Genomic DNA, 25,495 nt, shown 5'->3' with positions numbered 1-25,495 from the left:
GAATTATAAGACTAAAAGTGATAAAACCCCTGGGTTGAGATAAAGACAGCTTAATAAACAAAGCAAACACCACACCTGCAACCAAAGCAGAACAAGTAACTTACTCTTGACTTCCCAACAGCAGGCAGGTGCTCAGCCATCTCCAGGAAAGCAGGGCTCCATTACACGTAATGGTTACATGGGACGACAAATGCTAGAACTCTGAACATCAGCCCCTTTCTTCTTTCCCCAGCTCTATATGCTGAGCATGACATCATATGGTATAGAATATCTCTTTGGTCAGTTGGGGTCAGCTGTCCTGCCTATGCCCCCCTCCCAGTGCCTTGTGCACCCTTGGCCCACTCTCTGGTGGGGCGGGGTGAGGAGCAGAAAAGGCCTGGACTCTCTGTAAGCTCCCTTCAGCAGTAAGGAAAATATCCCTGTATTTATCAACATTGTTTATAGCAAATATCCAACATTTAGCCCCATACAAGCTACTATTAAGAAAATTCATTCTACCCCAGCCAAACTTGCACAAAGCTCAGCTACAATTGGTCCTTTATGTTACTGTGACTGAAGTTTCCATGACCCTAATTTTAAGTTGTCAGGAACTTTTATTTACACACATTTAGGGAAGAATATAAATGCCACACAAGACCCATTAGAAATATAGAATTTATTTCTCTTTACATTAAGACAGCAATATATTGCAGATTTGAACATGCCACATCTTGTATCACAAGTGACTTATGGTTCCTATGTTTATAGTTGTGATAGCTATCGCTAGCCCAGATCAACAGAAAATGTGTTTCCGGAGCAGCTCTCTTGAGATCTTTAAGCCATCAGCAGTAATTTTTTGCAGACAGTCTTGAAAACCCCCTTCATAAAAATTCATCCATCACAGCCTATGTTATCCAGCTGCTTACTCTTTTATCTTTACAACTCCAGATCTCAAGAAAGTCATTTTGACAGTAGCAATGGAAAGCGAGATTGAGGACTAGCCCCTTATCTCCACTCAAGTAGCAGTTCTCAGTAAAGGCGATATCATGTTATAAGGCCACCAAATTTCTCATGGTCTTTGAACTGTACTTTTATCAGGGTAGGTCATTTCATATCCTTCAGGCTCTGCAGCCCTTGCTTTTCTTCCCCCCTTGCACATTCAGGCACAAGCCAACCAAGAGTCAGCCTTACAGTTCCAACAACATCCTAGAACACGTTAAGTCATCTACAACTAAAAGTCTGTGAGCAACTGGAAAAAGAAAATTGTTACATCTAAAGTTTCCAAGTACCACGAACAAGAGGTATCTTCACAAGCAGTGTCCTGACAGCACGTTCAGTCTAGTTCCCTTTGTCCCTACAAACTTGGAAAAAACAGTACTTTTTGCCTTTTGTCCCTTATCTCTCCACACATTCAGCCCCAGAACACCAGGAGCTGCAGTGCATCATCATGTGAAGATGGGAAGGGGCAGGGGAGCAAGAGGAGTGAAAAGGGAGGGAGAAACACAAAGACACTACCCTTGGCATGCTCTGCACCAGCCATACAGAGAATATGCACACATGTGATGAGGATTTTGTTGCTCCAGTTTTTGTTGGTTTTTTTTAATTGAAGAGCATTATTCCTGCTAAGGCTGGTTGTGCAAAATTAGTTTTCAAGAACTACCATTCAGTCTGACTCTGCTCCCGTAGACAAACTTCCTATCGATCCATTTCTCACTAACATCTTGCTGTAGTTTTTCTGCTGTTCTTCTTTGAAAGTATCTTTGACTTTTGCTCGCTTCAGACCTCCATCCCTGGAACAAAGCAAGACAGAAAAGTAACTCATCAGGATTGTTACCTCTATTGTTATCGAACTGTGGATTATACTATCTATTTCAGTTAACTCTAGAGTCTTAATACAGAAGATTATTAAGGATTTTCTTCAGGAATTCTACACTGAGGTTTGAAACATTTATCTTCAGCCATAGTGCGTATACAGTCGCTACCAAAGAAACCTTTGCTAACCTGGGATGCTATTTTCCTAGACTGTAGAGGCAATCAATCTTGTGCAACAGCATAGCTGTCCCTTGCTTACATCGTTCAGAGGGCCAATTGGGCCCCATAACTGAATCTGCTAATTCTCTACCAGAATATTGCTCTCACTCTGCTTCAGTCAGTCCAATGTAATCTAGGCACCATGGTACTTCTTACAGAGTTAGGACATGAGAAAGAGCAGAAGGCCTCAAGGCCTATGTTTTATTTTTTGTTGTTCATCAGTTTCACCAAATAACTTCACTTCTGCTCCTTATCTCAGCATAAGTCCCAGATGTGAAGGGTCCCTCTTCAAAAGCATCAAGTCTTTACATGAAACTCACCGCATGAGAGCTACATGCTCCAAAGACTGTCTTTATTTTTCCTTTCATATACACCTACATGCACGCGAAGTTATTCTCTCCTTTTCCACTGAATGGAATAAAGTTATGTTGCATGTTATCTGTCACAAGGCAAGGAAGGAAACACCTCTCGATCTAACAACAAATGATGCATGAAGTCTAACAAGGATAGCATCACTCACCAGGGAAGTTCAGTCAGTCCTCCTTGGCGAGCAATGGCCGACTTCACTCTGTTGGCAAACTGAACAGCATCTTCACCTTCCTTTAAGCGTCAAATTCAACATAATCGAAGCAGAGAGAAGTAATTTGAAACAGATATAACACTTTTCATTTGTTGTCTCATCTAATTAGCTCACTGCCAAATGACCCATTCCTTACCCCGCCAATGCAACTTGATGTTTCAATGGGATAATTTAGCTCATTTTTGCCCTAACATGTTGAAATTAAGGGAAAATTTTGCTCCAACAGGATGGAGTATTAAAAGCATTGCTACTGTTAATAGTGTTATATTTACTGCTATCCTTTGTAGATTTGACGCACTGTTGATGTACCAAGCTGCATGAGGAAACGCCAAGTCCAATCATACAAAGTAAATACTAACAAAAATCCAGTATAAAACTCTGATTTGGAAACGTGGAGTGAGTAAGGGCTTGGGAGGGAAAAATAAAAGTAAAAATAGGCACTTGCAGAAAGGTTCTTACATAATGATCAGTCAGCTAGATCCCGGATTACCTTTCTATCCATTGGTGGTAGGTACCACACATTGCAAACAATGGCCCAGCTGGTCATTATTCGCAGCAGATAACTCACAATGTTGAATTTGCTGCTGTTCCAGAATGCATCTCCAAACTGAGGATCATACTGTAAGGGATCACAAAGAAGAAATGATAAACCACTTTGCCCACAGACCATCACAGCCTGTCTCAGATCCGAAATGGATGCTTTCAGTAACACGTCAGAGTAAGAGAAAATTCACAACTGATATGTTTGCTTAGAAAGAGCCTGTAGAAAAACTAGCCTGTTCTTATTAGCGCTGCTTGCACATGACAGAACCAGCAGCAGATGTCACCCATTTGCCTGAACAGCCAGAAAGGCTAAGTCTGCTGCAAGCTGCACACTTCCCTTCAGCACTGGGAAAGGCTAGCTGAGACAGCTTCCTACCACAGTGGAAAAAAAAAAAAACCAGCAGAACTTAGAAATTCACTAGCCAGCTGTTTCCACTTACTTTGATTGCAACAGGATAGATTGTCCCTCCTATTTCAAAGCTCCCCTTCTTGAACATCATCACAGATGTATTGTTTATGCAGGTGCCTGTCCAGAAGAGAAATTAAAAGTCATTATTTCACACAGCCTACCACATTTAGCACATTAGCAACACTACATCAACTTACAGGTCTTACACTCAATGAGGAGCAAATGCAGGCCCTTTAAGGGAGAGTTAAGCATCTCTCCCCTGCTTGCTCTTTCATTCTTTGTCTTGTGAATGACTCCCATAGGTCAGAACACCAGACAAAAGCCACAAGGCTAAGGTTAGAGCTGTAGGACAGTGAATTGATATTCAAATGGCAAAAGAAAATTTTCCCATTCTTCTGCCTATAGCTTCTGTCAGGAGACGCAACAACCAAGGACAGTGCCAGGCTGTCTTGTGTAATCTCAAATTTAAGGTGAAAAATAGGAGCACCTTAAAAATCTAAGCCAGAGATGAAGATGTATTTGAGCACCAGAGCCATGAAAAGAGAACAGGGATGATATCTCCACTGAAAAGAGATAAGGAGCAGTTCAGCTTCTTACCTTCTGGAAAAATTAAGATCGGGAGCTTGCTTTTATCCGCCACGTGTTCCCTGAGTCTGTGGAAACAGAAGAAAAGCTTAAAAACCAGCTCCTTTCCACTATTCTTTCCCTAGGCAGATGCATAAAAAATATCTTTACATACAACATATTCGTTTGAAACCATAGCCTTTTACTGGACACTCATTTGTACTCGCTCTTCTGTTTCTGACAGAACTAAATCTTTGCACAAGCCACACCGAGCTGCCTGATACTTTACACTAAGGCATCTTCCCTACATGTTATTTTACTAATGACTGTCAGGGAAGCCACAAATGTAGGTCATTAAGTCAGTTCAATTAACTCTGATCAACAAAACATGCAAGAAATTGCCCACATAAGATTAAACAGTCTTGTGCAGTGGTCAATCCTGACTGTGCTTAGCAGATTTCTTAAGAGAGGACTCCTAAATGCCTACAGCTCACACTATCTGAATAACAAACACCTAGGCAAAGCTCTCCTGCTGTAGAGGCCAGTGAGGCAGTAAAGAAGCTAACCTGCCAAAATTAACCCAAAAGTCCTTTAAAAATTAGGAAGAATATCCACCATTGTACTTGTGTGTTCACAGGTATGCCTTTGGTGACATCCTGCAGAAAACCACCTTAGTAAGCAGCCCACTTTTATATTTTTTGCTCCTCACACAAACAAGCAAGCCTTGTTATTTCTAGTGGCTCACAATTTTAAATGAAGTCAAGACAGTTTGTGTCACAGAAAGCCCATTTTTTTAATCCTTATTTCTCTTCAACAGAAAGTCCCAGAATTTGAAGTATCTTCATACCCTTTCAAAATGTATATCTTAATTCATCAGACGTTAGTTATTATACCAATGGCTACCCCAGTGAGATGTTTTGTGACAGTCTGCTGCAATCTGGACCTTACCAGAATCTTTGGTCTGAACCATCTCACCCTGTATAAGCTTTCCAGGCCTTTTGTGGTGACCTGGGAGTCTGACATTTTGAGCAGCCTACTGTATCAAGGCCCATACAAGCAAGTACATTCGTGTCATCCTCAGTGAGCCAGTTTGCCACACACCGCTACTCCAACTCACTCCAAGTGGCTCTCGAGCCACTACTATCCCCTGATTGCTTCCACTCCTACTGTTTCGCAATACTCTGCATCACTGCAGCCTACAGTAATAAGGAGTCACAGATCACTCACATTCCTGTGATTAGCATTTATAAGCAGCAGTCATTTGGAATAAGACAACTAGATATGGCACCTGCTAAAAGAAAATGCTTTCACAAGTTAGGCTTTTGGCCCCTTCAAGATCCTAAGGTTCCAAGTCCCACTCCTTTCCAATGCAACCTCATCAGCTTCTTGGGCTTCTGTCTTTCCAAAGCTTCAACTCCTCCTCTGGGCCTCTGTTCGATGACTCTACAGGGATTACCTACCCGAGCATGGCCTCTTAGGCACCAGCGGGTATAGAGTTACAAAAGTGCTGCAATCCCCGGCTCCAACCCACACCTCACCTTTTAGTCACTAGATGGCGGTCTTTCATTTCCGAGCGCTCAAACCACACGTGAGGACAGGCCTTGACTGTGGCTCTCTGAATCACTCCCATTAGTCCACCGTGAACCTGGCCAACCTGCAAGCCGAGTGAGGCACATCAGTATATGAGACACACGAAAAGCAGAACTTCCTCTTCCACATCCCCCTCAAAAAACTCCCAAGCACTAGAAACTGCAAACCAGCATTGGCTAGTGCCCACAAAACATATTAAAATACATTCACTTGAAAGGATCTAGATGCATGCAAGGAAGCATACCTCAAGTATTTCACCAGATGTAAAACCTAGCATGGTAGACCAGCTTAAACACAGTTTATACTTCTCCCCACTGACTAGTGCTCAGACATCTCTGCTGTAAAAGTTGAGCACTGAATTCCACAACCAATACCCCACAACCTCTCCCTTTCCTTCTCTCCCTCTGCTGTGGTCATTGTGGATCTCCTCATACCATTGCATAGCACCCATCATTTGTCAAAATGATCGCATCTATTGGTGATGTGTGGTTGGCAACACAAATTCCTCCCTTCCGAGGTTTGTTCTCCCTGCAATTACATAATTTGTTGTTAGACTGCTAGTGCACTAAACACCACGTTACACACACACTTCAGTTCCACAAAGCTTTCAGGAGAGTCAACATAGAATCACAGTATCATAAAATGGTTTGGGTTGAAAGGCAGGTCAGGAAAAAGCTGCCCTGTATCAAATGGGATACTCACATATGCAGAAGAATACACATGCTTTTGCTATCATAACATCTGCTCACTTACTTATTATGGTAATGGATGGTACCAGATAGAGCTCTGACAAGGATGCGGGAGCACGTGAGGTGGACCACTTCACTCAGATAGTTTTTCATACTGAAAGAGATCACAGGCATCTGCAGCATTCTGAAAAGCAGCTAGACACACACACACAATATTCTGCAGCCTACTCAACACAACTCAGGGCTATGCTTTCTACAGCCTGGTACTCTGGAGCACAGAGGAATACTACCAGCTCTGCCACTCACTTCCTACAGCAGCTCAGCTAAGACATCATACCCTTGGTCTCACTTACCTGGGCAAGGCTGTCATTTCCTCACTGGGTAATTTTTATCCCAGCACTGTTGTCTCCCCTACAACACTCCCATTGAGTCTATCATTACAGCAAGAGGAGCCCATCAGAAAATCACCAACCTTAGGGTCAAGGCTGGCAAGAAGCCCACCTCAGCTCAAGTTCAAAATGCCACTAAAGCAAGGCCACAAGTTTGTGGGTAAACTACCAGTAGTTTATCACTTGTAAAATCTGTCCAGTCCTAATCTTGAGCTGTTTGCACAGATGCAACTTGGCAAGTTTGTCTCTTACACACTACACAGTACCTACCTGCTGTTTGGCAGCTGTCCTACCATTGTTGTCCCCACAATCATCGAGGTAATCCCAATGGCAGCGAGGGTAAAGCTACAGACAAAACAGACACTAAATAAAAATGAGTGGCTTTGTTCATTTTAATATCTTTCCCCTTTGAAATGGAAAAGGATTGCAGGAATTCAGTTACTCCTCAGATACCTGACATATCTGCTTCTCTAACTCAGTAATTCACAGAACTGCAGGATGGTTGGCGGTGGAAAGGACCTCTGGAGACAACCTAGTCCAACTCCCCTGCTAAAGCAGGTTCACCTACAGCTGGTTGCACAGGAATGCATCCAGCCAGATTTTTAACATCTCCAAAGAAAGAGAGACTTCCTGACACATTGCTCAAAATCATGGTGTAGCAAAGGCAGCAGATTCAGATAAACTGATGCATATAGCCTTACGGAGTTTTAGAGTTCACCCATGTCACATTTATGTCGCCAATGCACAACCTAGGGGAAGCACTCACAGAAAACATGACCACTGCCCCAATCTAACTCTCCATAATAAATGGCAAGACAAAAATAATCTGAATGTCTTCTTAACCACTGAAAGGAGAGTTTAAGCAGGCTCATCTTCTGTATCTGCTAATGCTGCTTTTGGTTTTAAAAAGCCAAGATGACGTTTCCCAAGAAAACACACATTTACGTGTTCCCAGACTGACAAAATCCCTCAGCACACATGAGCTTACCGTAAGGGCAGCAGGAGGCAGTACCGCACTATAACCCCAATGACCCATACAATAGTCAGCCTTAGGCTGATGTAGTGGAAGTTCACATTAGTCCTTGTGAGGAGATTCCAGGAGACCAGCTCTTCAGAGGAAAACCTTTGGGTCACTTCATCTTCCACAATGGCCTCAAACCCTTTTCTGCAGAAGTAGAATATGTCAGAGAATTCAAAGTCCGCTCGATGCAAACGTGCAATTTCTTTCTCCATAGGTGTTTCATCTCTTACAATGATACCTTGGAAAGAAAAGGGTAACTATATAAGGAAATAACTCTGTACAGTAAGTCACATTCCAAATCACTCACTGCTCTCCATTACTTGAGGAGACAAATTTACTGTCAGAGCCCCTCCTGTGACAGCAAGACGAGATGGGTAGTTGAACACAGCATATTCTTCAGTAGGCCAGTTCTAGCTCCCCTTCCTCACAAACACATTGAGCAGCAAATACATCAACATCTGTTGGCTACTGAAGGTGAGCAAGAAGCCAAACCTTTCCCACCGTCTGACAAGCCCTCAACTTGGCAACTTTATTCAAGACCATCTTATACTTCTAGAAGAAACTAAGTGAGACCTTGGCCTTTCCATTCCTTTCTCCTGGTACTCTGTGTATTTTGGGGCATTCAGTCTCCTCCATGGAGGCTTCCCTGTTTCGTAGGCTTGTCTCTGGTCAGACGTTCTGGTGTCCCACAGCCACATGCAGCTGTGACATGCTTTTCTGCCAGATTCCAAAGCCCCAGACTGCAACAGCTACCCAATATCTGTGTACGGACCAGCTCTGAACCTTCACAAGTATTTTGCATAAGGACAGACAGGACCACACTTTTATTTTAGTTTAAATCAAACAAACAAAAACCCTCCAAAAAACAGTCAAAGAAAGTTGTGCCTAAAGTGCCTTGATATAATTTAGTTCAGTACGAAGTTCTTTCCTTTGAACTCTGCCCACATAATGCTTGGCAACAGAAAAGAAACCTGGAGAGTTCAGAATTGCAGTACAAATAGCAAGCATCCTCTCTTCTCCTCCCTTTGCATTTTTAATACTTATGGTCTGATAAGCACCAATTTCTCACTAGAGCTTTCAAATGCAAGCAAAAATTGCGTAAGCTAAATATAAACATCAAGTAGCTGCTTTCTGACAAACAGGTCTGGCTCCAGAAACTGATGACTAAAGAAATCCAGAATAAAAATTTAACCAGAACAACCATCCCCTGAGACACTCAACTAGGATTACAGAGGTCCAAGTTCAGGTTGCCACTCTGTCAGACACTCTGACTAATTGCATAATCTTTCTGCTTCCATGTTGAAATAAAAAAATGGGAAAGTGGGAAGCATCCAACTGTTTCAATCTACTAGGCACTTTCCCACAAATACACATCCCACGGTGTGGAAATCCACATCAAGGAAGTCTTGCCAGCAGAAAAACTCTGTGAATATATTTTCTGTGCAAATCATATGCAACGTTTAAATTACAAGTGACATGGAAAAGTCTTTGTATTGCATTGTAGCATACATATGGGATAACACAAGTGCTCCAACATCCAAGTTCCACAAACCACCAGGGAAAATGCTAAAGAAGAACATATAAGAGATGTCGCACTGCAACTAACACCTTTAGCTTAGAATCTGGCAGCCACAACTTCCAATTCCACCAGCAGATCATCTCAGTGCATTGTTTTATCACTGGCCTATAGATACAAATCATTAGCATGGCACACAAAAGCGTTCACATGCCATTCCAAATCTACATTATACAAAATGTGCATCACATCAAACCTTTAGCAGGATGGACTTGTGTCATATTTTTAAACCAAACTAGAGCTTTAGTTTGCAGTTCAATTTTTCTCTTGAAAAGTCCCTTAAATCTCCAAACTATAAGACATTTAAGACTATGAGTTACAGCCCAACCTGCCTGCTCCATGCTGCTGCTGGGGTGGGAGACAGGTTGTAGCCAAGAAACCAGCCAAGAGAACTCTCCACAACACCCATCACACAAGTACCACTCTTCTCTCCAGTTCCAAGAATAACTAGGGACACTTCCTTCTTACTCAACCCCTAGTTCAGCATCAGCCAAGCATTTGGCTACCCTGGCTCTTGCTTCTTGGCTGAAACCAGCCCTATATTCACATTTAACACACTGCTGGAACAGCTGAGATAGCACGACTGTAATGTCTTGCCTCTCCAGCCTGCGCTATCAGTATCACAGGACACCCCCATGTGCAAGCTGTCTTGTAGCCTTTGGAAAAGTCACTCTGAGCCAAGAGTTCAGCAGCACCTGATGGTATTAGGAACAAAATTAAACACATGCTGCTGAGGTGATGTACTTACCCTTCTTTTAGTCAGAAGTAACATTTAATGGCCTTTAATCCCTCAGCCATGGGCAGAGCTGAGTTTGCCAAAGACAGTTAAAAGGAAGCATTATGCAGGAGTAAAGAAAATATCATTTTCAATCAAAAAAAGATGTAGCCACTGCTTTACTCAGTGTGACAGCACAAGCCCCAAGCCTCCAAGCTCACATACTCTAGTCAGCTAATTACACCTGACTCAAATTTGACACTATCTACTTAGTCACATTATTTGCATAAGCTTTTTTGTTAGTGGATGCGACTTTCAAAACTCTGACTTAACAGCATTTTTGTGTATTTTTTAAACGCACCAACTTGAAGAAGATTCACACTCACTGCTGAGTTCTGGTTAATCAGCTGCAGTGATATAGACACCTAAACTCCAAGCATCCATTCAAACAAGAAGTACCACCTGGCTCAGCACATAAACACACTGTACTCTAACACAGAGGTCCCTGAGTTGACAGCATCAGGTAATTTCCCACACAGCAACTAAACCAGGTAACATTTTTCTTGTAACTATTCGTTATCGTGCCATCAATACAGGCGCACTGGATGCCATTTCTGCCAACAGATGTGAAATACACCAGATTTAGTATTGCAGAGAAAGGTGGTGTCTCCTCAGTCATGGTCTCTTGTTCCTCATACTGAGGGACAATGGATTTTAAAGTCTTTGGGGAGGATCGTTTTTACTCTGTCTGGTAACAGGAAAACTTGCCCTTTCATGTGTGTCTGCAATGCCCCCTTCCAACCTGACCCACCTCCTAGTGAGGACTCTATGGTCAGAAGAGATGGAACAGGTGCTACACATTCCCCTTCAGCAATTAACAAGCATATGCATACACACAAAAAGACACTTACCTTTACCCTGTTTAATCAGCTACTCCTTAATTCATTATCACCAGGAATTTCTCCTCCCTCAGTAAATACTGTGTTATGCAATTGAACCTCTCCATCTACTCATGTTTTGTCACGTCAGGGGATGCCAACTTATATGCTTTACTGTTAGACCTGCACCTTTCCTGACCCTCAAGTACTTTCATCCACACACAGGAACTCAGACTCCTGATCACAGGTCAGTCAGTCATATGCTTAAAAAACTCCCAAGAGCAACATACAGAGCACAGCTTGGCACCGCAGACTCCATATCTCCTTGCTCTTTTTACCTTCTCAAGTAAGAAATACTTAGATTCCAGTCTACTGCAGTAAGAGCCACCTACAGTGGGGAATGGCCTCAATTTTAATTTCAAACACAAAAGGGCATTAAAGAGTTTGCTTCAGGCTACCACTGTCAATGTGTATCCCCATCCACAAGAAAGCCTGAACACAGCCTGCATGCAATCATCTGTATGAATTATCCCAGGCCATTTTTACTACCATTAATGCTCTAGAAAGTGCAGTGCACCCAGATCAATGCAGCTTCTGAACTGCAGCACATATTAGCACTATACACCCCTTAGTCACATGTAGAGGGAGAATAGGTGCTTATAGTTGTATGGAAAGATAGCTCATAGAACATGATCTTCTAGCTGGGTCCTCTCTCCCTTTACCTTTCTTTTCTAGAAAAGAAAAAACTACATGCCAGAATAATCAGATGCCTAGGGTGACAAAAGCTCCTATTGTGTGGCTAAAGCAGCACAGTTGGATCGCTTGCCCTCTCACTGACCCATGAAGTAATAAGACACTATCACCCTTACAGGAAGAAAAAGGATATCTTGCTGCATCACTGACAACCTACGAAACAGATATCAGCGCACTGATACTATTTTGAAGGATTGCTTACCTTGCCTTTGCCCCACCCCCAAGAAAAACCCCACAACTTTCAGGACACTGAGTGATACAGGACATACTTTCTCAGCCACTTTACAAGTCAGTAATGAAATAAGAAAAACGTTAACTTGTTTTAAGAGCTGCCGTGCAGTACCTTCAGTTTACTACTACAGGTGCTAACTGAAACTATCTGCTACCCCTGGAGCCTGTTTCACATCTGGCCGGCAGACAGTACAATGCAAGTGTTTACAGTATTAATAAGGATACTCCTTGGGAGATGAAACAGCACCAGTTCAGTCACTTTTACTGTATCACGTTATCATGAACTAATTTGTAGAATCAGGTAACAACTGACTTGTCTACGAACTGGCAATCTGGTCCCATTCCCAGCTGTGCTGCCTAATGAGGGAGCACACAAAAAATGCTGTTACGGCTGTCAGTCACTGTCAAACACAAGCAAATCAATAGCAACACCGAGGCAGTCAGAAACCAGCCTTCTGTTTTGTGGCTAAACTAAGACTGCTCTCGTTGTGTTTACAGCTCCAAAGTCTTACAGCCAACTCTGACCTAGTACAGCCTACCATGACACACACACATTATGGGTTAAGATTTAGTAAAAGAATTAATTTCAAAATCAGGCTAAAGGAAGAAATATGAAGCAACTCTTTAGCTGTCTTTCTACAGATGAGTGCAAGACATTTGTCTAGCAAATACTGAGGTAAGCCCCAGGGGCAAGAGGTGAACAGGAGCAGACTGAAAAAAGGGAACAAGTATGACACCACACATTTCTGTCCAGCAGTCCTATAACAGAAAAAACACTGAGTTTGGGAAAGAAAAGTGCTGTCCACTAAACCTCCTCAGATTATTAAGCATACTCTGAGGCTGTTAGGACTGAGATAGTTGGCTAGCAGCCCAGCAAGCAGTGACCTAAAGACAAATTTCAAGACAATAATCAAGCTCATATTGCAACTCAAAAGCAGCCCTCAGCTGAGGACAGTCTTCATCTTAAGATCCACATTATGTTTAACAAAACAAAGTAATTTCATATCCTTCCTTTCCTAATCCCCTGATTTTTCAACCATTCAGGACAAGCCAGAAAATAAGCATTTCATTCTGCAGAAACAGTTCTTGTGTCAACATTGCAAAACAATTAAATGTAACAGTCAGCATGTAACCACCCCACCTCTTCCCCAGTGCTCTCATGAACACATCTAACTTCTCCATTTGAAAAGGACTCAGTTCTGCTTCAGAAAATTTGCCTCATAAATTTGACTTTACCCCAAGCTCTTACCATTAGCAGCAGGAGTCTTTAGGATCTCTGGCTGTGGCTTTTTGACACCTTTTTCTATCCGTATAGTAGCCCACTGTTGAAGAGAAAGAAAATATTAATTTAATAAATATAGTATTCACTTCAAAAAATTTACCTAAAAAGCAACAGTTTATCAGGCTGTGATTTTCAAAGACTATCTTTGCCATAGAATCATTACCCATGTTTCCTCAGATGTGTCCACAAACCCATACACAGTTCCCTCTAAAGAAACACTGCCTCAGTGTATTTAATCACCAAAAACTCCCTATTCAGTGCTAGTCAGTATTTCCCAACTGCTTGCCAATCTCTGGAGAGCAGAAGTGGTGCTTCACAAATGCTTGAGTTCCAGTTCAGACGAAGACACCAAGAGCCTGAGAGGCCTCTGTTAGCTCTGCTACTTGCAAACCAGCCACCAAATCATGGCCACACAAAGGTCCAGGAGCTGAGCTGGGCAGCAGCTACTGAGCATATAACACGTTTTCACATAGCTGACACACCACAACTCAGCTTTTCTTCTTTCAGAGCAGTTTCATCATACTACAGGAAAAAAAAAAAAAAAAAAGTCTTAACTGTGTTAAGTCAAACTGAGGCCTAAACACAGCTCATTCTGCTAAAAACCTAAACAGCACTGGCAGTGACGGGAAGTCGCATTCAAGTTCAGTCTCAGTCCAAAGAGGACTGCGCCCAAGATTTTTCCAAGCCAAACAAAACAGATTTCCCTTGCTTCTGCAGCTGCTCGTTTTGTGGTACTTTAAAGCTCTGAGCAGCAAAGGAACAGGCCAAATCACGGGCTTTTGTGTACAGTTGCAGAGAACTCTGCCCTTGAGAAGGGCTACTAGCTCACTGGGGTTAACCTGCTCTTTTCTAGTGATAAAGTTAGTCCTGCTTCCCTAGAAGTGTCAAAGGTTTCCAGCAGCCTCCTGCAAGCCCTCATGGCAGAACCACAGGGATATCACAAGACTTCCTCTCAGTTCTAGCACTGATGGACCAGAGCCGGTTTAACCTGTTCTTGGGCCAAAAGGCTTACTTGACCTTCAACTGACTCTGCTCCACACAGTGCTTTTAAGTAGCCCTTCTACCTCCTATGTCAGGCTTAATTTTTACTGGGTTAATGATAACAACCCCTTTGTCACCCCAAAGTCTGCTAATGATGACAGTGTAGCTTTTCTGGCCTGAATTCTTTCTTTCCCTATATGGCAATTTTGTGAAGGGATGGAAAGCTCAGCAGAAGAGGACTGAATTTGTGGCTCCCTGTTTTGCACATTAATTCCTCCCTCACGAGACTTAATCCTATTTCTAGGAAGACTGTTACAATAGGTGTTTCTAAGACAGGTAACTTGGTAGAAATGAGCTCATATCGAAAGATCAGGATATTATCCTGTTCAAACCCTAACAACTTACTCTCTAGTTCTTAAGCAGTATCAAAGTATACTCTGTTTTAACAGCATACAGACGGCAGTCACTAGTTTGCACAGAAAGAACCCAGACCAATGCTAAACTATGCAGTTTCTATCTCTTCCCTCCAACAGAGCAGTGGGGCATTTTGAGGCACAGTTCCCTTTTGAAAGGTGAGTATCCTGACTCACAGTATCATGTCCACCATATAACTCCCCAGGAACAGCCACAACAGCTTACTGTATCAGGTCTCACTGAACCACAACCTATTCTGCCGATATTTTCACTTGTTTTCTCAGTTCTGCTTGCTGCTAAGGCAATATCCACTTCAGAAACTAGTTTTACCTGTAGGAGAAACTCAGTGCTTTCCGGCTACGCATCATCCTCAGCAGTGCTGAGGCCATAAATGCTCTGGGAAATACTAAAACGAAACATTGCTCAAAGAAGAAACCATTCACAACACCTCAATTTCTACATTTCTTCTACTAAATGGATTTGGGGGTACAGACAGACTAGCAAAAACATTGTCACAATCATTTTCTGATCAGACTTGAAACACCATATTTAACAAATTAAAATCTCTGTAAGCACTTAAGTCACTTATTACATAGAAGAGTAAGAACATACTTGGCTACTAATCTCAGCCATACACCTACTAGCTGAGAAAATAAGTTTTCACCTTCCAAATCTTCTCAAAGAAGGATGTTGAGGCTCTGGAGCGTGTCCAGAGAAGAGCAACAAAGCTGGTGAGAGGGCTGGAGAACAAGTCTTACGAGGAGCGGCTGAGAGAGCTGGGGTTGTTTAGCCTGGAGAAGAGGAGGCTGAGGGGAGACCTTATTACTCTCTACAACTACCTGAAAGGAGGTTGTGGAGAGGAGGGAGGTGGCCTCTTCTCCCAAGTGACAGGGGACAGGACAAGAGGGAATGGCCTGAAGCTCCGTCAGGGGAGGTTCAGGTTGGATATCAGAAAAAAATTCTTCACAGTAAGAGTCATTGGGTACTGGAACAGGCTGCCCAGGGAGGTAGTAGAGTCGCCTTCCCTGGAGGTGTTTAAGGAACGGGTGGATGAAGTGCTGAGGGACATGGTTTAGGGAGTGCTAGGAATGGTTGGACTCGATGATCCAATGGGTCCTTTCCAACCTGGTGATTCTGTGTGTGTGTAAAACCTAGCACTGCCACCTTTTGCTTTGCAAAACCTGCCATAATAGTTTGGTGTTCAGAAAGAATATGCAACGCTCCCTTCCTGTTGCGCTTGTTAAAGAAATCCCCGAGTTACAAGTTCATGCTAGACAGCGTCAAAAAGTTGGAGCCTCAGCACAAGGCATGAGGACACAGGCTATTGAGACATGCCTTCGTAACACTCAAAAGCTTGTAATATCCTACTGTACCGAAGTATCTTTTGACATTTTGGAACTAGATGACCTTTAAGGTCCCTTCCAACCCAAAGTATTCTATGATTTTGCTATGCAAAGGAGGCAGTGGACTCTTCTCAAAGCAGAGAAATTACAAGGTCACATAGCCCAAGTGAGTTTCTACTGCTTAGGTGCATTTATCTATCGTATTCAGAAAAGTACCTTCCTGCTTCCATAGTCTGACTTTTGATCCACAGGTTCACCTAACTCCAGAAAGCAGCAATAACTCACCTGGAAGACAGAGACAGGGATAGTTCCCTTCACCCTTTACCCATACGTTTCCAGGAGATGGAAATACCACCACAAGTATGATACCAGCATAGCAAAGGTTGCACAGAGCATTCCAGAGAACAGCTGACTTGTGCTCCACAAGTCAATAGTTGAGGCAGTTTTACTTTTGGTGCCTGATCTCACAGGAGATTTAAATACGCTCCATAAAACCAGCAAGGAAGAGACCAGCTCTGCCTCCTTGCTCCTCCATCTTGGTTATGAGCCTTTGGGGCATTCATAAGGGCCCATGTCTTACCGGGTCCTACAGCAAGCCAATTTTAAATCCTCTACATCAGCTTTTTTTTTCCCCCCATCAATCCCTATTTCCAAAATGGAAACATATGTTCCAGCAACAAGGCATTTTTATTACACTTAATCTAATCCTTCTGCCTATTCTCAGGCACCTCAAATAAAGGCACTATCATCAAAGCCAAAATTTGAACTCTGTTAAGTGAAAAGCATATTTATATCTAGTTTCAAAAACCAAAGAGATACTACGTGCAGCACTGTGAGTAATTTCCCTTCCTGCTAGCTAAGGATTTGCATCATCTATTGCCATTCCTACACTAAAGATTAGCTTTATATTACAAAGAGCTATCACAATATAAGCTGACCCATCCCACAGAAGGGAAAATATTGTGTTTATTTCATGCTTTTTGATAGCTAATACACAAAATTATAAGCCATGGCCTCCATTGTACTCCCAAGATGAGCAAAAAGCAGATAGGCAGGTCTTTTGGATTTATCACTTATCAATAACAGCGACACAAATGAAAGTGGTTTCTCCCAGCTCATGAGCCAGTGCTGAGCAGGCAGTCTCAAGTACCTTAGTGCAGACCTAAATCTTTAGTAGGGATCCCTGAAGCAGTTTTAGGGAACGAGTATAAAACACCACACTCCTGGACAGCTTAAAAACAGTTCTGTAGCAGGGGCTACCCACTGAACCAATACGTAAAGTTACTAAAGAGCATAACCACAGAAATTACATAAACACCACTACCCGTCTGACTTCGAAATTTTGGTATTCAAATGGCTCAGGACAAAGTAACTTGGAGCTTTAATTGCATAAGATACAGTCTGAAGATATCACGCTTCACTAGGCAAGGAAAACTTGAGAACTTTCCTCCAAGGTTTTCATCCTCATAGGAAAGGCTTCTAATGTATCAGCAACTTAAATCAAACACACAGTGAGTCAACAGCCTACACAAAATGGCCAAAAGATCAATTTTGCTTATGCATTACTAAGCGATTCCCCTATCGACAGGACTTATGCAGTACTTGGGATTCAGGTGGACCTCAGAAGCAAAAATCACATATTACTACAAGAGATGAGAAAAAAAAAAATCTTATCTCCAGATAGGCAACTACCTTCAAAGCCAAGCTTGATATGTTGCTTCATGAAAGCAAATCTAGAGACACTTTGTTAGGATCACTCACGAGTTATCAGGAATGCTCCAGGGACTTCCCATTTCCCTAAATGATGAAGCTTGCTTTTCACCCAGTTTATCACCTTTAGAGCACCTCTGGTTTAATTGCAATGCTCGATGATTATTCAAAAGAGAATTACTGGCAATGACTGAAGCATGCAGTCTTATGGTGCTAAATCACTGGTGTTCCTCTACTTAAGGGCACTGTCAGATCATGTTCAGAGCAAAAGCTGATATGCTAGTTTGTGAGCACTCCTCCTTGGAGGCCCTCCAAACCTCAACGACCACAGTGAGATTTCATACTAACTCCCACACAACACTACATTGTTTAACACAGCAAAATCTGCATGCCAGTGACTGAGTTTTGTGTGAAGAGGAGAAGAAAAACTATGGCCAAGACAAGCAACCATTTCTAAGTGAGGTCAGAAGGTCCTCTGTGATCTGCCATCTTTTCCACATTCTCACAGAACATCCTTGTCACTGCCTCCAAGCAGCTTTCCAAATTCTTCTGCATGCAAGTTGTGGTGGACAGGTATCCAAAAGAACAAGGAGGCAAGCTTTACAGGGAAACACCAGGGCATCAGTAACAGAAATACCAAACAGCTTCTTTTACAACAGCTTCACACTCTGTTACTTTAACGTATGCTAAGAATACAGCTACTTTTATTATTTTTTAAACAGCATTTGCTTATGAACAGTATCAGAAATCCCTGTATTCGTATGCTGTTCATTTGAGAGAAGTTTCAGATCAGGACTGTTGACCAGAAAGATGCTGCATTAATCAGTGATGCAATCCCAGCAGAGGGCAATCCTCAGCTCTCCCAACCTTACTGATGTGCAAGGAAGCTTGATTATCAAATCTGTAATGGCCTTGACAGGACTGGGATCTAGGTTGAGACAGCCCAGGGCTTTACTTTAAGATACTGCAGCAGATTTGCTAAAAAAACTATTCCAAAAGCCAGTCCAAGCCGTGTAAACAAGGGTGCATCATAAACATCAGTCACATCTCCAAGACATACTTCTTGTTAACATCTGAGCTGGCAGTCTTCAGAGTTACTCCCTCACTTCAGAGCTTTCCATTTCCCCTCTGCCCAGCAGTCGTTGAAGTATACTAATTACACAGAATCCTTCACTGACTCTGTGCAACAACATTGGTCAGCAAAGCTGGCTTCAGAGGCCAGCAAGTTAAGGAAGAAGAAACAGTCAGAAACCCACAATGATTCACGTATTTATTAGCTTACACATTCTCCTCTTGCCCTCCTTGCCCTTATATCCAGCACCACATGCAATCTTGATGCTGGTTAATGGGAAGAAGCTGCAGCCCGGCGTACATGGGACAGGACATCATAGCCTATCCAACCTACTGTGCCCAGCCACCACTTACAGTTTGACCACAAGCACTGAAAGGTTGTTTTTCCCCCACAGGTATAATATTCGCAAGTTCATGTCCATTTACATTGCCAGGATCATCTGTAAAGGAAGTACAAGTACCTTTGGCTTCACATCCTAGCTACTAAATAATGTACACCCTTGGCTAGCAAAAGTATGCACCTGGCAGGAGAGCATAATAAGCTGTTAGAAATTGCTTCTATTAGAAGAGGCTGCTGTTAAACCCAGATGGATCAGTTACAGGATGTGGAGAATCACCTATGACTTCAAGCATCTGCTGTGCATTATAGCACAAACAACAAAACCAACCACACAAGAAATGCTTTCCATTCTGACTGCAGGCCCCACAAGAGTCTCAAGAGATGGGGGGCAGGGGACATGGTGTGCATTCAAACTGCCTGAAGCCATCAACAAACTATTAGCCCAAAATACACAATAAAGCAATGTTATCTTGAAGCCAGGCTGTTTCTTAACACAAGTGTGACCCAATAACTTCACTTCCCTCAGGTTACGTCATTTCTTAATACTTCACAAGTAACACACAGCACACAGTTTAAAGAGACAAGAAGAGTTTCGCCATTATAAAGAGCAAGCGTGGCAGTCTAGGCCAGAGCGCTGCCGACAAGACAACCCAATTGTCTGAGTTAAGCACCTCCCAAATGAAACAGTAGACTGAAAAAGAGTATCGGAACTAGATCTTAACAAGGTGAACCACATTTTTTCAGGCAGATATCAGCACTCAAGGGGCTCCTCACTACTGCCAGGCATCCAGTCTAAACTAGTCCTCCAGGTTTTCTACAAACTGATGGAAACAGAGAAACAGACTGCTCTGTGGTACTGGCTGCTCTATGGGCCCTAATGAAAGATAAACCACTTTCTGCAAGGCCGGATTTCTCCACTGCTTGGGCAAGACAGCTCAAAGGGCATGCTTGCAGGTGCCTTGCCTTATCAACCCCAACTCAGTAGTCTGTTGCCTCTTTTATTAGCTTTAAGACAGATGAAAAGTGAGACCAAGGGGTAAAGACACACTAAATTTAAAACTAGAACATAGCTGTTTAAATATCTAAACATTTAATGTTTAAATTTTTAAAAACAAACAAGGAGAAAAGCTGATGATCACAAGAAGCAGTCCCCACCATTTCAGGAATACAAAAAACACCTGTAGCAAGTAATTTCACAAGCATAGCCTGGCAGGTCACTAGCCCAGACTAGCTGCTCACAGGAGCAAACAGCTGCTGGAAATGCTGTTGTAGCAGTAATCCTACATTTAAAAAATACACGCTCAGAATGGGGCAGAGATCCTTCTGTTAACACAGAAAGGGAAGCCACAGGCAGAAGAAAGTGAGCCGTTTCCTAAAAGTTTGCTTAGTTTGGTAAAGCAATTCAGAGGTAAATGTACTTCAAGGAATACATATATGATGGTTAGAGCAGGTTTTCTAATAGCAAGTAGTCTGACTGCTGTACTGCATACTACTATAGCTGGCTCAAGCTTTTCTGCTCGTTTTTGCTTTACCATATAGGAAAAAAATACAATCACATATGAAAAAATATGTACAGCTGGTCATCCCCAGTGCAGTACCTCAGGGTCAAATGTAACCCACAACGCAACACAGCAGAATCACATCCTCACCACCGCTGTCCACACGTCCTGCCTTTTGCTTAGAAGTGTGTGCCTAGCTGAGGCAGCCCAGCATAGAGAAAAAGCTATTGTGCACCAACTGATCTTCATTGTCAGTAACGTCTGCTAGTCAAAGTACAAGAACACTTTGTTCTTAAAAGAAATTTTTCCCTCCCTTTTCTTGGGCCTTGCTTGCAGCACTGGGATCAAGCTTCTGTCCTCCTGAAACAAACAGGAACAGATTTATTTTTATTGGCAGGAAATAATTCAAGTAGAAGTCCAGTATCATCCTCAACTCTCTCTCTCCATGTCGCAGCCTAGACGACAACTGACCACAGACTCGTTTTTATATGCCTTGTTTTTTCTGACATGACAGTGAACCAGCACACATGCCATAGAGAACTGCAGATGCTTCATCTACTTAGTCCTTGACTAGGGTGCCCAAATTGACAGACTTGGACCCTCACAAGAGATTAGCTTTAATAAGCACATATGTTACATATGTTACTACATATGCTAGGTAGAAAACAAACCACATGGTCATTGTATTCCCTCACTGTGTAAACTTGTGACATATAAACAGGCAAAGCCAGAGAGCAGCTTGGTATTCACCTGGGGTGCATCAACAGCCACCACTTTGCAGACAGTTACTGCAATCTAGCCTATCAAAGAGGCAAAAAAAGCATAAGCAGTAGTGCCATCCTGCAAAGTGACAGGGGGAACTGCCTGGGAGATCAAGGCCTGAAAGACATTAGAATTAACTACAGTGCTGGGAAAGGTCTCAGCCATCAGAAACTGCAGTGCCCTATAACTCAACTTAGCCATGAAACAGACTACTGCTTCTCAGCAGAAGGCCTGCACACTCAATTCAACAGGCCAGGATGTTTGAGACTCCAGGCACAAGGCTAGCAGCTATGTATTTAGCTCTTTCCATTGCTGACGTAACTCGCTAGCAGACTACTAGCCTGACTCTGCCAGGCCACTGGCCAAGACAGACTTGTGAGCCAAGGAACAGGAGACATTTCACAACAAAACACTTTCTTTCAGAGATTCTCCCAATGCAGGTATTCTGAGAGCATAAAGAATTCACAGGCAAAGCAAGTCCAAGTTGAGATAAGTGGATTACCCTGGTGGCTTGAGCTTCCCTACTCTCCTGCAGCAAGTCCAATTTACCAGACTTCTCATAACACTTCACTATTTGTCACTGACTTTTACTTACACATCTATAATGTTTATATGTAATATAATTATGTATCAACATAATATATATTTAACATAACAAATGGCATATAATTCCAAAAAGTATTTAATGTAAAAGTAATGGCAAGTCTCAAAATAAGTCATTATTTCCTCCCTTAGGCTAAGAGTAAGAGGTCTTCTGATGCCTAACAAGTCACCACGCATGAAATGCCATCAGCTGCTTCTCCATACTTCTGCCCAAGACATTTCGAGTCACTTCTTATCACAACATTTCATGACACTAAAAATGATGATTAACAATCTAGGAATAAAGAATGTAAGCTGCACTTAATCACAGATGAAGGCAACTCATCCAAACAAGACTATCTTACTAGGCCATCTGGATTTCTCCCTCTGGCCACTGTGACCTTTACCTCCTCAGCTTCTGCTATGCAAAAACTTTCTTTCCAGCAAGAACTACATCTCCTACTCTTAACAGCTGTCTTCATACCATTCAAGGCCCTAGGAAGTACTTCAAGAGGGCTCACTCTCACCAAACATCTTAAAATATTTTAACTAAAGATGTAATTAACAGATGCCATTTTTATTAGCCAAGCACCCAGGATCTTGAAGGCAATGAAGTACACGAGCAAGGTGTGACTGAAAACCCCATAAAACAAGATGAAATTAGACAAGACTTACTTTCTATAGTCACATACGGATGTATACTGCATTGCTACAGACTATGTCTTGTATTATTTTACTTTTCCTCCTCACAACTGTTTTGTTGGTGAAGGGTTTTAGAGGGAAGTCATATGAGGATCAGCTAACATTACTTCAGCTGTTCAGCCTGGAGAAGAAGACTACGGAGAGACCTCATCGCAGTCTACAACTTCCTCACAAGGGGAGGAGAAGGAGCAGGCACTGATCTCTCCTCTCTGGTGACCAATGATAGGACCCAAGGGAATGGCAAGGAGAGGTTTAGGTTGGATGTTAGGAAATGGTCCTTCACTGAGAAGGTGGCGGAGCACCGGAACAGAGTCCCAAGGAAAGTAGTCATGGCACCAAGACTGACATCATTCAAGAAGGATTTGGACAAGGCCCTCAGACACATGGTATGAATGCTGGGGTTGATCTATGCAGGGACAAGAGCTGGACTCAATGATCCTTGTGGGTCCCCTCCAACTCCAAACATTCAGTGATTCTGTAGCTCCTCTCCTCTTCAGAAAAAACATAATAAAGATTTAAACTAGATCATTTCCAACAGCCATTTCAAAAGACTCTTCCTCACCACCACTATGAGGTTTAAAGAGAATATTTTCACACACACAAACTACGTCCTGTCCAGAAAGTGGGTCCTTTGTGAGAAAATCAACTTCCCATAGAATTTGGGGGAAGATGGCAGCCAAGGTGCTGGACACATTGGACACATTGGTAGCCCACATCCCTGAGCACCAGCACTCCTTGCACGTGACGTTGCAGGTGACAGGCATGCTGCCAGGCATTTCCACACTCCCAGAGCATGACCCCGCACCACTTCCCTCAGGTGGGGAACAGCTGGCACTAAGCAGAGACAACCGCACCCAGGACATGGTACAGCCTCGGGTAACAAGGTTTATCTTGCACTACTGCAGGTTCAAGGAGCACAATTCAGAGACCACAGTATTGATACCGAAAACGCCAGCAAATAAACTCTCCAAGACTCATTTTGGAGTTTTGGAAAGCAAGCATCCTTTATCAGGCCTGGGCAATGTGAAGTGACCTGCATTAATGATGTACAAAAAAAAAAAGCTAGTTACAGAATATATTTCCCACTTACATGCATATGTATAAGTCTTCCCCAGAAGTCTTATGTATATTCTATTACTTACTAAGGACTAATGCTAATACTATTATGAACTTCACAACAGTCAAAACTCTTGCTAATTCAGTCCTGGCTCCAGCTCTGTCTGACCTTGCATTTGAGATGGGGAGAGACTGCAAACAGAGGGGATTATAAAGTGTGGGAAAACACTGTTTGAAAAAACATGGTATTAAAAAAAAGCACACTATCAGAGAGACATTTTGTATAACTTTCAAAAAAGTACAGTTACTTGGGTGAACTTAACTCTACTTCAGCTTAAAATAGTCCACTTCTCGTAACAGTAAGTACTTGTATCAGTACCACTAAACTCACATTCTTAGGCTTCTGCCTAAGGGCTTGAAGCCCGAACCTACAGATGGTACCAGACTGGACAGAACGCCCTCCCTTCCCCAGACAGGCCACGGGGACAGAGGCTTCCCCAGGCAGTGCCTCTGGGGCGGGAAAGGCCACAGAATCACAGAATGTCTTGTGTTGGAAGGGACCCACAAGGATCAAATCCAGCTCCCGTCCCTGCACAGGACATCCCAGCATTCACACTGTGTCTGAGGGCCTTGTCCAAAAGCTGCTTGAATATTGTCAGGTTTGGTGCCATGGCTGCTTCCCTGGGGAGCTGTTCCCATGCTTCACCACCCTCAGGGTGAAGAACCTTTTCCTAATATCCAGCCTAACCCTTCAGTGGCACATCTTCCTGCGGTTCCCTCAGGTCCTATCAATGGTCACCAGAGAGAAGTGATCAGTCCCTTCCTTGTGAGGAAGCTGCAGACTGCGGTGAGGTCTCCCCTCAGTCTCCTCCAGGCTGAACAGACCAAGTGACTTCGGCCACTCCTCATACAGCTTCTCCTCTAAACCCAAGAGAGATATAATAGAATCCTAGAAGGGTCTGGATTGGAAGGGGCCTTAAAGACCACCCAGTTCCACACCCCTGCCACGGGCAGGGATACCTCCCACCAAGTCAGGCTGCTCGGGGCCCCATCCAACCCGGTCTTGAACACCTCCAGGGATGAGGCATCAGGTCCTGCCCCTCCCCTTGCAAGGAAACTGCAAACAGCGATGAGATCTCCTTTCTCCAGACTCAACAGACCAAGCCACTCCAGCCACTCCTCACCCGGCTTCCCTTCCAGCCCCAGAAGGACCGGGTGCTGCTCCTCCCCGTACGAGGCGGCTGCCAGCAGCGATGAGGCCCCCCCATCCCCTCGCACTGGGACCCCGGAATCCCCGCCCGCTGCCCTGGGGCCGGGACAGAGGACCGATCCCCGCCCCGGCACGGGCGGCGGCCCCGCATACCTCCAGCGTCTTCACCAGGACCCACATGTACGCCTCGGAGATGCCCAGGGAGACGCCCAGCGCCGAGGGTACCACGATGAGGGCGAGCACCAGCGCCACCCACGCCGCAACCGCCTGCGCCGCCACCCACGCCACGTCCTCCATGGCCCGTAGCGGCAACCGCCAGCGCCTCCCTAAAACCCCGCGCCCGCCACGCCCCGCCACGATCGCTCCACCCCGCCAGCCTCGCCCCCTCCGCGAGCTCCTCCGCGCTAATCCACGCCCCACCACGCTAAGGCACGCCCGTCCTGCTCCGCTTTGCACCTCTAAGCGGCGCCACGCCCCACTAAGACCTTCCCCCACCGCCCGCCCCGCCGATCCACACTCCACTCCGCTAAGGAGCGCCCCGGATGGGGAGCTCAACATGAGCCAACAATGTATGCCTGCAGTCCAGAAGGCCAAC

At 43.7% G+C, this 25,495-nt stretch overlaps 1 protein-coding gene across 1 annotated transcript; it reads right to left on the bottom strand.

Annotated features, from left to right (window-relative positions):
• Positions 1-647: 647 nt before the first annotated feature.
• On the bottom strand, positions 648-25,245 carry LOC104058075 (glycerol-3-phosphate acyltransferase 3). Its single transcript, XM_054066197.1, has 12 exons — positions 25,054-25,245; positions 13,198-13,270; positions 7,763-8,033; positions 7,045-7,119; positions 6,450-6,539; positions 6,131-6,224; positions 5,645-5,760; positions 4,140-4,195; positions 3,574-3,659; positions 3,081-3,209; positions 2,531-2,610; positions 648-1,769 (listed from the first exon to the last, which is right to left on the bottom strand). Exons 1-12 carry the CDS (start codon positions 25,195-25,197, stop codon positions 1,643-1,645), a joined length of 1,341 nt encoding a protein of 446 aa, XP_053922172.1. The 5' UTR covers positions 25,198-25,245; the 3' UTR covers positions 648-1,642.
• Positions 25,246-25,495: the final 250 nt, after the last annotated feature.

Source organism: Cuculus canorus, chromosome 4, assembly GCF_017976375.1.
Source record: "Cuculus canorus isolate bCucCan1 chromosome 4, bCucCan1.pri, whole genome shotgun sequence".
In the NCBI taxonomy this organism is placed as follows: Eukaryota; Metazoa; Chordata; class Aves; order Cuculiformes; family Cuculidae; genus Cuculus; species Cuculus canorus.
This window is presented reverse-complemented; position numbering and strand designations above follow the sequence as displayed.